This window comes from Emydura macquarii, unplaced genomic scaffold (assembly GCF_026122565.2).
Source record: "Emydura macquarii macquarii isolate MOO-44397 ecotype Brisbane River unplaced genomic scaffold, CSIRO-AGI_Emac_v2 contig_1027, whole genome shotgun sequence".
NCBI lineage: Eukaryota > Metazoa > Chordata > Testudines > Chelidae > Emydura > Emydura macquarii.
The window spans coordinates 1398286-1411256 of NW_027131164.1; the positions used below are offsets into that span (position 1 = coordinate 1398286).

The 12971-nt window shown below is 43.3% G+C and overlaps 1 protein-coding gene across 1 annotated transcript in view; it reads right to left on the reverse strand.

Annotated features, from left to right (window-relative positions):
* Positions 1–1604: 1604 nt before the first annotated feature.
* The window catches only part of FKBP1B (FKBP prolyl isomerase 1B), a 57173-nt gene continuing 45806 nt past the window's right edge, over positions 1605–12971 (reverse strand). The window contains exons 3-4 of the mRNA XM_067544858.1: positions 4675–4787; positions 1605–2278 (exon numbers count right to left, since the gene is read on the reverse strand). Of these exons, the coding sequence (XP_067400959.1) occupies positions 2150–2278; positions 4675–4787 (242 nt within the window). The 3' untranslated portion in view covers positions 1605–2149. The remainder of the gene's footprint in view (positions 2279–4674; positions 4788–12971) is intronic.

The following is a 12971-nucleotide window of genomic DNA, read 5'->3' on the forward strand; positions in this document are numbered from 1 at the left end:
GCCTGAGAGGGGGGAGGGGAGTCTATTGCTCACTTGGGCAAGTGACAAGCTCTCCATGCCTCAGTTTACCCATTTGCAAAGTAGGAAAGGGCATTTGCCCAATTCGCAGGGATGTTGTGAGATATAATTATACGTTTGTAAACTGCTGTGATCTCAGTGTATGAAAGGATTAGCCAGGCCTGTCAGCTTGTCTCTTTTGCCTGGAATTTTTGTGTCAGGATTTGTCATGTTGAATTGGATTAGTTTTGATGAACGTATTATTTCTTTTCTCACCCTTAGTTGTGTTCTACATTATTAGCAAGATCAAACTTTTGAAGCCAAACAGCGAGACAGCTTTCTGACGCATGCCACCTCGGGACAAACAGTAGCATATAGACGGGGCTGGTGGATGGGGGGGTTATGCCATGGGATGGGATTGGGAAGCGTGTCACGGTGTTAGATGGTTTGGAGGTGAACATGTCATTTGGGGTGGGGCAGCCTCAAGGAAAATGGGTTGGCCATGGATCAGGTTAACTACTGAGGTGTTGGAAGGGGCAGATGATCTGATTAGTATGTGGTATTCTGGAGCTTCCTGTAGCTCAGTGTTTCTCAATTGGTGTTCCGCAGAACCCTGGGGTTCCGCGGGAACACTGTTAGGGTTCCGCGAGCAGCTGTTCTCCGCGCCGCCGAGAGCAGCTGTTCTCCGTGCCACCGAGAGCAGCTGTTCTCCGTGCCGCCAAAAAAGGGAAGATGTCCCGGACTTTTCGGCAGAGGGTATGGAGTGTAAGTGTAATTTAATTGAGAAACGCTGACCTAGTTGTTTGTATATAATTTGCTTATTTTGACATTTTTTTTGGCTCCATATGTAAAAATACTGTTAAGAGTTTGGGGGATTCCGCAAATATTTATCGAGTTCAAAAGGGTTCCGTGGCCAAATTTAATTGAGAAACACTGCTGTAGGTGGTCTGAGGGGAGAAGTCTGGTGGTAAAGTAGGCTGAACCACAGAGTGCTTCATAGGGACATGCAGATTTCCAGAGAGTTCTTCCAGTAATCCTGAGGGCCTGGGGATTTGCTGGTCAGGATCTCCAGGCAGATTTTCAAAAACACTCAGCACTGATCTAACTCAGCTCCCACAGAAGTCAGCGGTAAAACTCCCATGGGCTTCAACCGGAGTAGAATTAGGCTGACACAGGCCCCACTCCTCAAAGGTATTTAGGTGCCTGGCTTCCACTGAAATCTGGGGCTGAGTGCTTTTGAAAATCCAACCCATGGTCAGTGGTCTCTTCTCTGGCCAAATCTGGGCCAGGACTGAGGGGCATTAAGCAGCACAGACTCTGGTCTGGGAGCTGGAGAGCCAGAACAAGCAGAAAGACTGTCCAGCAACCTCAAAGAACCCCCTTTATATTCATAATAACCTGGACATGTTTCTTTTTGAGCCCATGGGTCCCCACAGTGACACCAGTTTGTAATTTTTAGCAGAATTGGAACATGGCATAGGCATATTTTTATACAAGAAAAGAAATCATGAACAACCCAGATCAGTAGTTTCTAGAACTTTGATATTAGAAAAAACACCCATCTACATTAAACGTGAAGGACAAGAAACAGCGCAGAAATAGTAAAGTATCAAGATTTTATTTTTTCTGTATTTTTTTAAAATTTTCAAATGAGACATTTGTTTAAAACAGCAGTGAGCAGCACACACAAGTTGAGAAAAAAAGTGGCAGCGCAGGTAACTCTGTTTGATTAATGCCCCTTCATGTACGAGACGTACATTTGATTTCTGAGCACCTTTTGTTTGTCATGGTTTAAGTGTACAATAAGGCAGTGGTTTTCCCATAAGGAATATATATATGTATATATATATATTTTTTTTCAATTATCATTGTGAATTTTAATCACATGCAAATTAAAGAAATGTACAACTCAAAAATGTTACAACTGTGGACATTTTTCTCAAAGCAAAGAAGCTTCTAATAAAAGACAAATACGGACGCAACACCTTTAAAAAAGAGAGAAAGCAATAAACAACCTAAGGGCAGGCGCTATTGGCATGACCGCTCAAGCAGGGAAGATTGAGATTCCAATGAGACCACCTCCTATCGTAGGGAAGGAAAGAAGAATGGATGATGATCAGCAGATGTCTTCACCCGGTTCCCATGAAAGGCTTTACTCTAACCTGAGCAGCTCCACATCGAAGATGAGGGTAGCATTGGGAGGGATGACTCCAGGATGGCCTGTGGCTCCATATGCCATGTCGGGCGTACAGGTCAGCTTTGCTCTTTGTCCTAAGCTCATCTAGTGTTTGGGTGTTGGAGAAGGGGAAAGAATGTGTTAGGAGAAATACAATAGACCAGGCACTAATGGGCAGATGTACAAAGTCAATGGGAATTTGGAACCTAACTCACTTGGGCTGTTTTATAAACCTCACTAAGTGCCTATCTGCATCTTTAGGCACCAAAATACCTTTGTAAATCTGGTCCCAACAATTTAGCCTCAGTTCTCCTGGCTCCCAGTCCTGTTCCTTTACCACTAGATAACGGCCTCTCATTGGTAATATATAATAATCCTCTAGTGCCAGTTTTGTAACCTTACAGAGCCCCCTTTTTCGCCAGCAAAGGGCCATATTATTTCTTTATTATGGCCCCCTGCAAGGTGCCAGTGCCTCCTGTGAGGTGCAGAGCTCCTGCAACACCCACTGACTGCAATGGGAGTTACAGACACCTGACAATGCACGGGAGGCTCTCAACACCTAAAGAGATCAAGGCTCTGGATTCAGAAAGGCCCCAATTCAGTAAGCATGTGCTTGAATTGATCGGCACGCATGTGGAGAAGTGCTTTATTGAAGCTACTGTGTGATTTCCGGAGTGCTGTGCCTCTCCCACTTTCGTTGACTTCATTGTCTCTAATATTCAGCCCACTAAGCTCTCTCTGCCTCTTTCCCCAGCTGTCCAATGGGGGTAATGCTACCATCCTTCCTCACAAGTGTGTTCTGAGGGTAAATGAGTTCATGTTTCCAAGGCACTTTGAGATCCTGAGCTGGAAGGTGCTATGGGAAGTGGTCAGTAATTATTATTTATTTCTAGTGTAACAATCCACTAGGAGGAGCTAGAGGGTAATTTGTTGCTAGGCGGATTATGGGAAAGAGTTTAGGTGACATATTTAATTTAGGGAAGGTGGTCGGGGTGTTCTGGGGGGCTATAAATTGACTCATGTGGAGCTCAGTGCCAGAGCTTTAGCTGAATCGGCTTCTAACAGGAATAAATCTTTTCCCCTTTTTGACCTTAAATGGTCTTTCAGATTCATGCTATTTTGGGGACCCCATCATACTAGCCCCAGGACTACTCTGACATACATCTCGTCTCTCTGTGCCAATATCTACATAGCTAAAGAAAAAGCATGGCACTTACAGGACGTTTGCAAACTACCACACTCTGTTCACTCTGCTTGTGTGTTATATTCCTTCCCGCCAACAGTTTGCTGACTTGTCTAGTTAGTTTTTCAGGGCCTGTCTCTTTGTCTATATATGTACAGTGCCTAGCACAGGTGGCTCTGGATCTCATCTCTAGGTTCTATCATAATACAAATAATACCTTTTACTACCATTACTAAAGCATGCGACTTGAATGGTTGGGAGGAACTCAATGTTCTTAAAAATACTCTGGGATTCCTAGAATCGAACTCATCCTCAAGGCATTTATGATTCAAGAGATGGGAGTAATATGGTTTGAACCCAGTTCTTGTCCACTCATATCTGAAACAGCAAAGTTGTAGAGCATCTTAGCATCTGGACTGTTTTTTATTTGCACTGTTCCCCCCCCCCTCTCGTTTTATGCATTAGGAATTGTTCCTTTTAGTAACAAACTCCAGACAAATCCTTCATCCAGTCTGAGCTTTGGGACCCAGACATGTGCCGTTGCAGTGACTTTACAGCCTGGCCTTGTTAGCTCTGTATATCAAACACAGCTCAACTTCTCCCCTTGCGCAGAGTGGTGCAGATAAGATACTGCAGCTATGGTGCCAAGAGGAAACATGCCTTATATTAAAATGGATTGCTCCCTTTGGGTTCTATTGGGATGACACTGAAGCCTTAATTACTTGAGGGCAGCTTCCTTTTCCTTGCCCTTGATTTGACGCTGAGCACTGAACATTAAATTGTGCAGTCATGAGTGGAATGCCGTAGAGGATTAGCAGTGCAGTTCAGTATCCTATTCAGTGAGGTTCAAATGCTGTGGAAGGGCTGTGGCAGGCATGGACTGCACGGAGGCTGCTCCATGACACACTACCATGCTGGATCATTTCAGGGGATGGGTGGGTTGCACTGAGTACATGGATCTATAAGCCAACCCTCTGCTCGCCGTCCAGATGGGGAGCTCAGGGGCATGTGGATGCTGAGTAATTTGAATGGTTCACAGACAGGAGAGGATTCCATCCCCTGCAGCTTGCATGTAGAAACATGTGCAAAGCCTAGCCACCATGATCTACCCCTGAGTTCTGGCCATCATAACTAGGCTAGTCAATGCAGGACTAAGAAATATTACATCAGCATGTGTCTCACCTTCAGAAGAACCATTCAGGCCTATAGACTGTGATTTTGACGTGCATACCCTGATGTTAGCCCATCGTTATTGTACCGAACATGCCTGCACGCACTCCAGCTAATTTGAAATTCAGCCAGCATCATCCTTCTGTACCTGTGCAGCTCCTTCCTCAAATCCTTTAATGACTTCTTGTCTGCCGATCTTGAACCTGAAAGGCTTGTTTCGGTCTCTGGAGGAATCAAACTTCTTTCCATTCTGTAGCATCCCTGCCAAAACAACACAAGCGGTTTCAGTCCCCAACTAAGCCTGAAGTTAAGTGCTGAGGGGGTGGAGCGAAGACCGATGTCTTGGTCAGATCGAAAGTGTATTTCCTTTTTTTACTTTAAAGGCTAATCCAAGATTTATAAGGCAAGAGAGCCTCAGGCAGAGGCATCACGGCTTCTAACGGGAAGTAACTGATTATAGATTATATTATAAATATTTGTATTGCAGTAGCACCTAGAAACCCCAACCAAGACTGCAGCCCCTGTTGTGCCAGGCACTGTACAAACACACTTGCCCCAAAGAGCTTACAAGCTAAATAGCCAAGGGGCCAAAGAGCGAGCAGGAAACAGAAGCACAGAGGAGGGGAAGTTATTTGCCCAAGGTCACAGTGCCGGTCGGTGGTAGATCCCAAGAAAAGTGCCCAAATCGCCTGCTGCCCACTCCAGTGATTTATCCCTAGCACAGCAAAAACAACGAGAGCTCTGTAGCACTTTAAAGACTAACAAATTTAATTTCAGCAAATTTAAGTCCCTAGCACAGGGGTTCTCAAATTTTGTCACAGCAAGCCTGCCTAAGCAAAGAAACAAAAGTAACTGCGCCTCCCCACTGTTTATGAAGGCAACACAAAGAACTGAAAATCCTACGTCCTGCAGAATATGAATAATAAAGTAGAAGGGCTTTGATCAAGCTGGTTATACTAAGAGTCTGAGTGTCATAAAGCACCTCCCATGTCAGCTCACAGGTCTGTTCTAAGCGCACACGTCACAGCAGCTAAAGTAACGCTGCCCAGGCATTGTGGGAACTCATACCCCAAACCGTTATCGGTTGTGTCAGTATCCACCACTCCTATCTTATCATTGGGAGGAGTGAGTTTGGTTCCACAAAGTAGTGACATGCGACACCTCGTCCCCTGCCTCACTTCTCATGGGCTCTGGGATGAAGCAAGTGGGCTCCTGGACGCTGGGCTCACAGGCAGGTAGTGGGGCCCCCCTTTAGTGCAGGTGCCCAGAAGGCTGAGTCAGGGGGGTTCCCGGGCAGAGGGCAAAACAGGGAAGTCAGAGCGTGGCAGTCACCGGTCTGTGAGCTCCCTGTGGCTCCAGTGCAGCCAGATGTGGGTGCTGAGCCGGTAGCCACAACTGGCCACCACAGTCGAAGTCCCCAGGGTCCAGGGAGCTGGGGCCGAGGTGGGACTGCCAGCAGCTGGGACCAGCTAGATAATCTCCTCCCGGGGTCTGAGCTGACCAGCCACAGATTCTACACACATGGCAGCTGAGACATTTTTGCGGTTCATCAAAGTTTCTGGGGTGAATTACTACCACCTGCTTACAGCGTGAAGGTGTCTTGTCTGTGCCCACCGGGGGAGGTTCTCCTAAAGCTTCCAGCTGCAGGGAACACAAACACTCCGGTCTGGGCTCCATAAGCCCCGCTCTTTCCCTCTGCAGGCTAATAATTTACACATCCCACCTTGTCACACTCCAGTGCCCAGTCCCTTGTCTTCTGGCCACCTGCAGTGCGCACTGACCGGCTGCCACCATGTAAGCCGTGCATCCCAGCTTACTGGCTTTTCCTCGGTTACCACAAGACACTACATGTGTCTGTAGCACAACCAAATAAAAGTTTATTTAACAAAGCTTGAGTTAAAGATTCAAATAAAAGCAAGTAAAAGGATCGGACACTTTACCGTTACAGGTAAAAGAAAAACATCAAATGCATGCTAGAGCCCAGACTTACTAATAAGCTCCTTTCCTGTCCAGTAAGGTATTTCTCACCCAGTGGTCGATCTTTGCAGCACTTGTCCACTCCAGAGAGCTGGGATCCACTTTTCAGGAGACACTCCGCTGGCAGTAGTGTGGGCCAATGGATGTCGATTGTTTTCAGTGTTGATTGAGTCAGTTCTGGGACCCACCCTGCCTCAAGTGACTCTCCACCAGTTTTGGAAACCAACATTCTCATGTTACATATCTCTAAAAATGGTTTCCATACAACCATCGTGCAGTAACCATGATAACCCGCTAGTTCTTAGCTTTGGGTGCAGACCCCACACAGAGAGAACTCCTTCAGCGAAATGGCGAGAAGAGGGTTGGACGCAGCTGTAATATCCCTGTCAGGGCATGCCTGTGTCACAGCAGCTCCTCCTGGTGCAAATGGCCAAGTGCCGGCACCAGGGCAAAGGGCGGTACCTCAGAGCCCACTTTGCATAGGGGCCACCACCCAGATGGAGGCACCAAATGATCAGTGGTGGTGGAAAAGTTTTCTTTCTGGTACACCCAATTCACCCAGCCCTATTGCCCTGGGCCAAGCGGCAGCTCAGGAGTGCAGAAGGTGGGACATTTAATCTTAAGGTGATAGCATTACAAAGAAAACATATAAAAACAACAGATGTTCCTATGCGCACACTAAAAGCTTACCAGAGGTCACCCATCAGTCTTACGGAGCCTCAGCAGGCCTACAGCCTTCCAGTCCTTCCCAGGAAGGAATGGGGCTCCCCTTGGACAGAAAATCCTGTCTGTTTGCTGGATAAGAAAGAAGGCCCTGAGTCAGTTTAAACTCGGGCTATTTATCCAAAAGCCCGTTGTTTGTCTGTTAGCCTTTGGAGAATCCAGTTTGAACTAATATATGTGTACCTCTCCAGGGAGTGGTACTTCTCTGGAGGTGTTGCAACCTAAGTGAATTTGCCTAATCACCCCCAGCCCTGGCCCATTTTTCTTGGCTCCTGGAGGATCTGTGGTCATCTTCTGCCAGGGAATTACGCACAATCCCTGGCCCACAATGATACATATATTTAATATAGTAAGATCTCCCCAAAGATACTACAAGAAGTTGCCAGATCTGCCATATTTACAACATTTAAAATCTACACAATCCCTAACATAAAACAACAAATAAATTAAGCAACTGAACTGTACATAAACACCACCAAGATTATCACATGCACCTGTAGATAATTATCTAATCCACTCAAAACTTGTTTCTTCAGTGTCAAAACACTGCAGGATCAATACTGCAAGTTGTGTTTTGGGCCATTATTGTGCCGTGCTAAAGCATTTTTATAAGGGCATTTTGCTGCTTCTTTAATTTGAAATCTGCTACTATAAGTAACCCTTATACAAAAAGATAGTGAGGCTATATGGTGGTGTAATGTTGTATAAAGTCTTTATTGAACAATCTTTCCTAATAGTAGATCTGTGTATATTAATATACATACACTGAAAAGGTTCATAAATACGTTTTGTGGGACAGAGTTAAGGTTGTTAATAAGAATGTGTAGGGTGGAATTTTGTTGTTGCTAAATGAAAGTATAAACTGTAAGGTTAATAGAATTTTCATGTAAATTTCCCTACTTGGTGATTTTCATACTGTTTAATGTTATATCTTTATAATTCTTTTTATATATGGTTACTATATAAAAGAAAGGGAATACATTGTAATGTTATATAAAGGCTTCACTGGCTTCGTGTTGAACCGACACATTTGCGTATATATAAACTTTTATATTTTCAGCCTTAATCTTGAAGCACTAATGAAATTGTAAAAGTTGAGGGACCAAATTTTTGGTCACTCTGGTGCAGATTTGCAGTAACAAGTCAACCTTGTTTAACCCTATTTAACTGACAGCAAATTTGGCTCAAGGTTCCATACCATAATTCACATCAGGCCTGACACACATTGCCCCAACATGCTGTTGTCATAATCTGAATCTAAATGACATCAGGTGAGGTATCATATACAAACTGGTAACACACTGGTCCTTGATATTATTGTGTGATGTACATACAGGCAATGTATAACACATTATAGATGTATGATGGAAATAGGTTCTTAAAAGGTGTTTTGCAAGCAATGCGTAAGCCCAGCCTGTCCTAGACAAAGAAATGTTGTTTCACCCGTTTTCCTGTGTCTCCAATGTAAACTGAGCCAGGTAATATCTCAGAGGTTACCATAAAAAGTACATCTCTAAGGTAACAAAACCACCAAGCTAAACAAGCAGGGAATGGGGCCTACTCCCCCAGGAAATCTTCCTGGGTCATGAAACAGAGACAGACTTTGGGAAATATAAGCAAAGGCGGAAAGCCATTTTGGCATCCATCAGCTAGTGGACAAAATGGGAGCACATCAAAATAGATCCTCTTGGCTTGAAAACCCAGGGCAGTTGGAACTGACTACAGGGGAGAACCCTTCTTAGACAAAGATTGTAACTTGCTGAAGTTAAGTTTTAGTCACTAGAAAGCATGTTTTGTTTTGTGGTACTTGTAACCATTTCTGTGTGTCTGTACTTACTTATCACTTTAACCTCTGTTCTCAGTTAATAAACTGACTCTGGTTTACTACAAAACTATCTCAGTGCTGTGTGTTAAACTGAAGGGGGAATCCTCAGCTAAATTACCCGGCTGGCATGTTCTCTGTATCTTTGGAGATAGTGAGCGTAAAAACTTCTGTTAGTATCCAGTGAGTGGGACTGGACACTGCAGGGGAGATGGTTTGGGGGAGACTCAGGACCGGAAGGCCGTCCCCCTGCAGGGAGTGGATTGTGGAAGCCCAGATGAGACCACTGCGCTGGTGTCAGGGCTTTGAGCCAAAGCTACACAGCACAGAAGCACCCAGGGTTACAGGGCAGGCGGCCACAGAACCCCTTAATGGCCTGGGTGAACCCCAAAGCATCACAGATACTGAAGTAGATCTGGGTGGATTTAACTGAATGTCTCCTTGTAATGTTCCTGCATTTCAAGAAAAAGTAACCAGGATCACATGATTTACCTTCTCTGTTCTGTGCATTATTTTGTATGCCGCTACCACAGTGGTTCTCAACCTATTTAACATTATGGGCTGCATCCAATACTACCTGTATGGCCCTGAGGATGTCACATGGGCCACAGATGTGTGCAGACTGGGCCACAAGTGGCCCACAGGCCACAGACTGAGAATCCCTGCTCTACCTCATACCCTCTCTACACTAAACAATCCAAATTTATTCAGCCCTCCTTCATACAAAGGTCTTCCAGGTTTTCTAATCATTTTCTCTAGATCCCTATTATTTCTGTTATAGTCTGTTTGAGATGTGGTAACCAGAAGTGAACATAGTATTCCAAGTAAGGGCACAACATCATATATACTGTTATTGTAATATGTTAGTATTATTTTCTATCCCATTCTCTCTATATATCATAACATTTTGTTTGCTTTTTTAAACACCACTGCACATTGAGCAAATGGAGCTGTCTACAAGGGACAGCCGGGTCTTTTTTTGGCAGGATTACAGTTGGTTAAGAACACAGGAATGTGTAGAGCTGGCTGGAGAAATTTAGAGAGAACCATATTGCACTGGAATGTGCAGTACTGTCAATATCAAAACACTTTGCAGAATTGGGTTGATTCCACTGAAATTTTGTTTTGGAGGAAAACTAAAAAATCAAAATGACCCCTTTCAACCTTTTTGGAATTAAACATTTTGATTTTTTGTTTTCAAATGACTTTTCACTTAGAAAAGTTTGGAATTGTACATTACAGCAAATACTATAGCACAAAATGTTAATAAGTTGAAATTGAAACAAAAAGTTTCCAAAATCCCAAAACAATTTTTTTTTAAATTTTCCTTTGGGGATTATTTTGAAATTTCCCATTTCTGCACCTATTCAAAATGAAGCCAGATTTTGAAATCTCTAAATCTTTTCTGAAACAGAACTTCGGTCTTCAGCACAGCTCTACACATTATTCCTCCAATGAACATTTGTATACGGTAATTGAAATTCATCTGACGTAATGCTGCTCATTCACCTAATTTGGCTGTGAAACAAACTCACTGTCTTCTCTAACCTAGATGAACCAAAAGGTCTATTCTAGTTCTAAGCTACTTTATTTGCTCATTCTGTTCTGTTGCAAAACCCCTTCCACTGTAATAGTACTGTATTTATTCTTGCATCCCAGACAGCAAATAGGAGACATATTTCTTGGTATTACATAACACTCCCAGCAATGCAACTGCCTGGTGACACCCCAAAATCCTCCAGACAGATGATTGGCAACTGGGTAGAGCTGCCTGCACAAGTCTATCTAGTTACAGACAAACAAGTTGGCAGGAGGAAGCTCTCTGTCATATCATGTGATCCCCCTTTGGAGTATCTGTTTCAGATTTAAGGAGTGGGCCTTCATTATGGTAATTTTATTTAAGTTTTGTCATAAAACCTTATGTATCTATGGAACAGAAGGAGGCTATTATAGAATCCCAATATTTAACAGTTAATATTAATACCTAGCATTTGTATAACACTCTGCATTTTCAAAGCACTGAACAAGTAATAATTAATTCTCACAACAGTCCTTGAAGGGATGAAGGGAGGGAGGGAGGTAAAAAATATTTTTAGATACTGGCCTGATCCTGAAAGTACAGAGTCAGATGCAAACTTCCACAATGGTTTGGGGTGTTTTGCTGTTGGTTTGTGGCCAGATCCATCTATTATACCCATTTTACATATCAGGAAAGGGACACAGAGAGGTTAAGAGAGGTTGCCAAAGACCACACAGCAAATCAGTGTCAGAGCCAGAATTAGCTCTTAGGAGCTCCCGGCTCCCAGTCCTGTACTGCACTGAGTAATGCTTTTCCATTTAATAGGAAAGCTCCGTCTATTTATACACCTCTTAGTCTAACACATATCCCAACAAAACTACCTGGCTGTCTTTACTTCAGCATTTACAAGACTGAGAGGATGTGTCAGACATCAGGGAAGAGCAAGGGATTGCCCTGTTGGAACAGTGGTTCATTTAGACCAAAGTCCTATCTTCAGCAATGGCCAATGAATGGTGATTTGGAACATGTAGCCCTCCACCTGATTGCTTTGGGTGGACATGTTGGACCCATCTCCTCTTCAGCAGTAGTACATGTCCACGCACACTGCAGGCAGTGGAAAGAAAGATTCGCTTTTTACATGATTGCTCTTTATAAATGCCTCGCCTTTAGACATGGCTCTGAATCCCTTTGGACTCTGGGAAAGTTTCCATCTGGATTCAGATCTGAACTTTGCAGTTCAGGCCTATCTTTGCTCTCTCTGTATTTCTGGAAATTAGAGTAATCTATTCCCAACTCCTGGGAGCCATGCAGGATATTTTTGGTGTCTTTCATTGTTAATCAAATTGAATTGGTTTTCTTCTTGTGAAAAACTGATTTGGTTGATAACCTCAAAGAAGGACGCCCATCTCCACTCTATTAGCACTTTTATTTAGCCAACTAAAAAACAAAGAGAGAACAAGCCAATCTGCAACTGAACCATGACGTTAAATCTTATGTCCTTGTATAGTCAAAACGCCTTGGAAATCAATAAGGACTCAATCGATGACTGAGTAAGGGTGTCCAGAATGGGACCCTATATGCTTACTGGCTATAACGACCTTCACTCTGATTTTGAAAGGAAATGATCAATGTATGAAAATAATTCATTACTGTATGACCCTGATGTAATGAGGGGCACTGAAAATTTCTAGTAATCAAAATTTTAATAATTGAAAGAATTTTTAAAACAGACACCATGGGGTATCAATCTATTTCCGATAATAGGGAGCGGTGGATCACTGAAATTCAAATAACCAAGAGACTGAAAGTTAGGGGAACACGGGTTCTCTTCTAGGACTAGTCATTTAAACTCACTGGCTGTCTCCCCATCTGTAATATGGGGAAAATAATACATACTTAGTTCCCAGGGGTGTTAAGATGATGAATTTAATAGGTATCTTTGTTATCTATCTACAACATATTGAATTACTGTACTTTTAAACTGTGGTTGCCCTTCAGAAAGGAAACAGAGATATGCTAATATTTCATATTAATACAGTCATTTTCTTTATACATTTTGGCAGTGTAAAGAGGTGCATCATTTTTGGAAAGTGGTTCTGGGATAAGCTATCTATTAGACTGTGTTTTGTCCTATTTAGATTGGCAGCTCTTCAGGGGAGAGAGCACGTTTTCATGTTAGCAAGTGCTCTGTAAATTCATGGCTGTACACTGCTTTGTAATTGATCTGTGCAAATATAAACTACCTGACTTTGGGCTTATATGACTCCCAGTGACTTCTGGGGGAGCAGGATGGGACTCACTGAGAAGGTAGTTCCTTTAGTTAATATTAGCACTGGTTGGGTATTTTCCATCAAAAATGTGGTTTCTGTAAAACTGAAATTTCCCATGGAAAAATATTGATTGT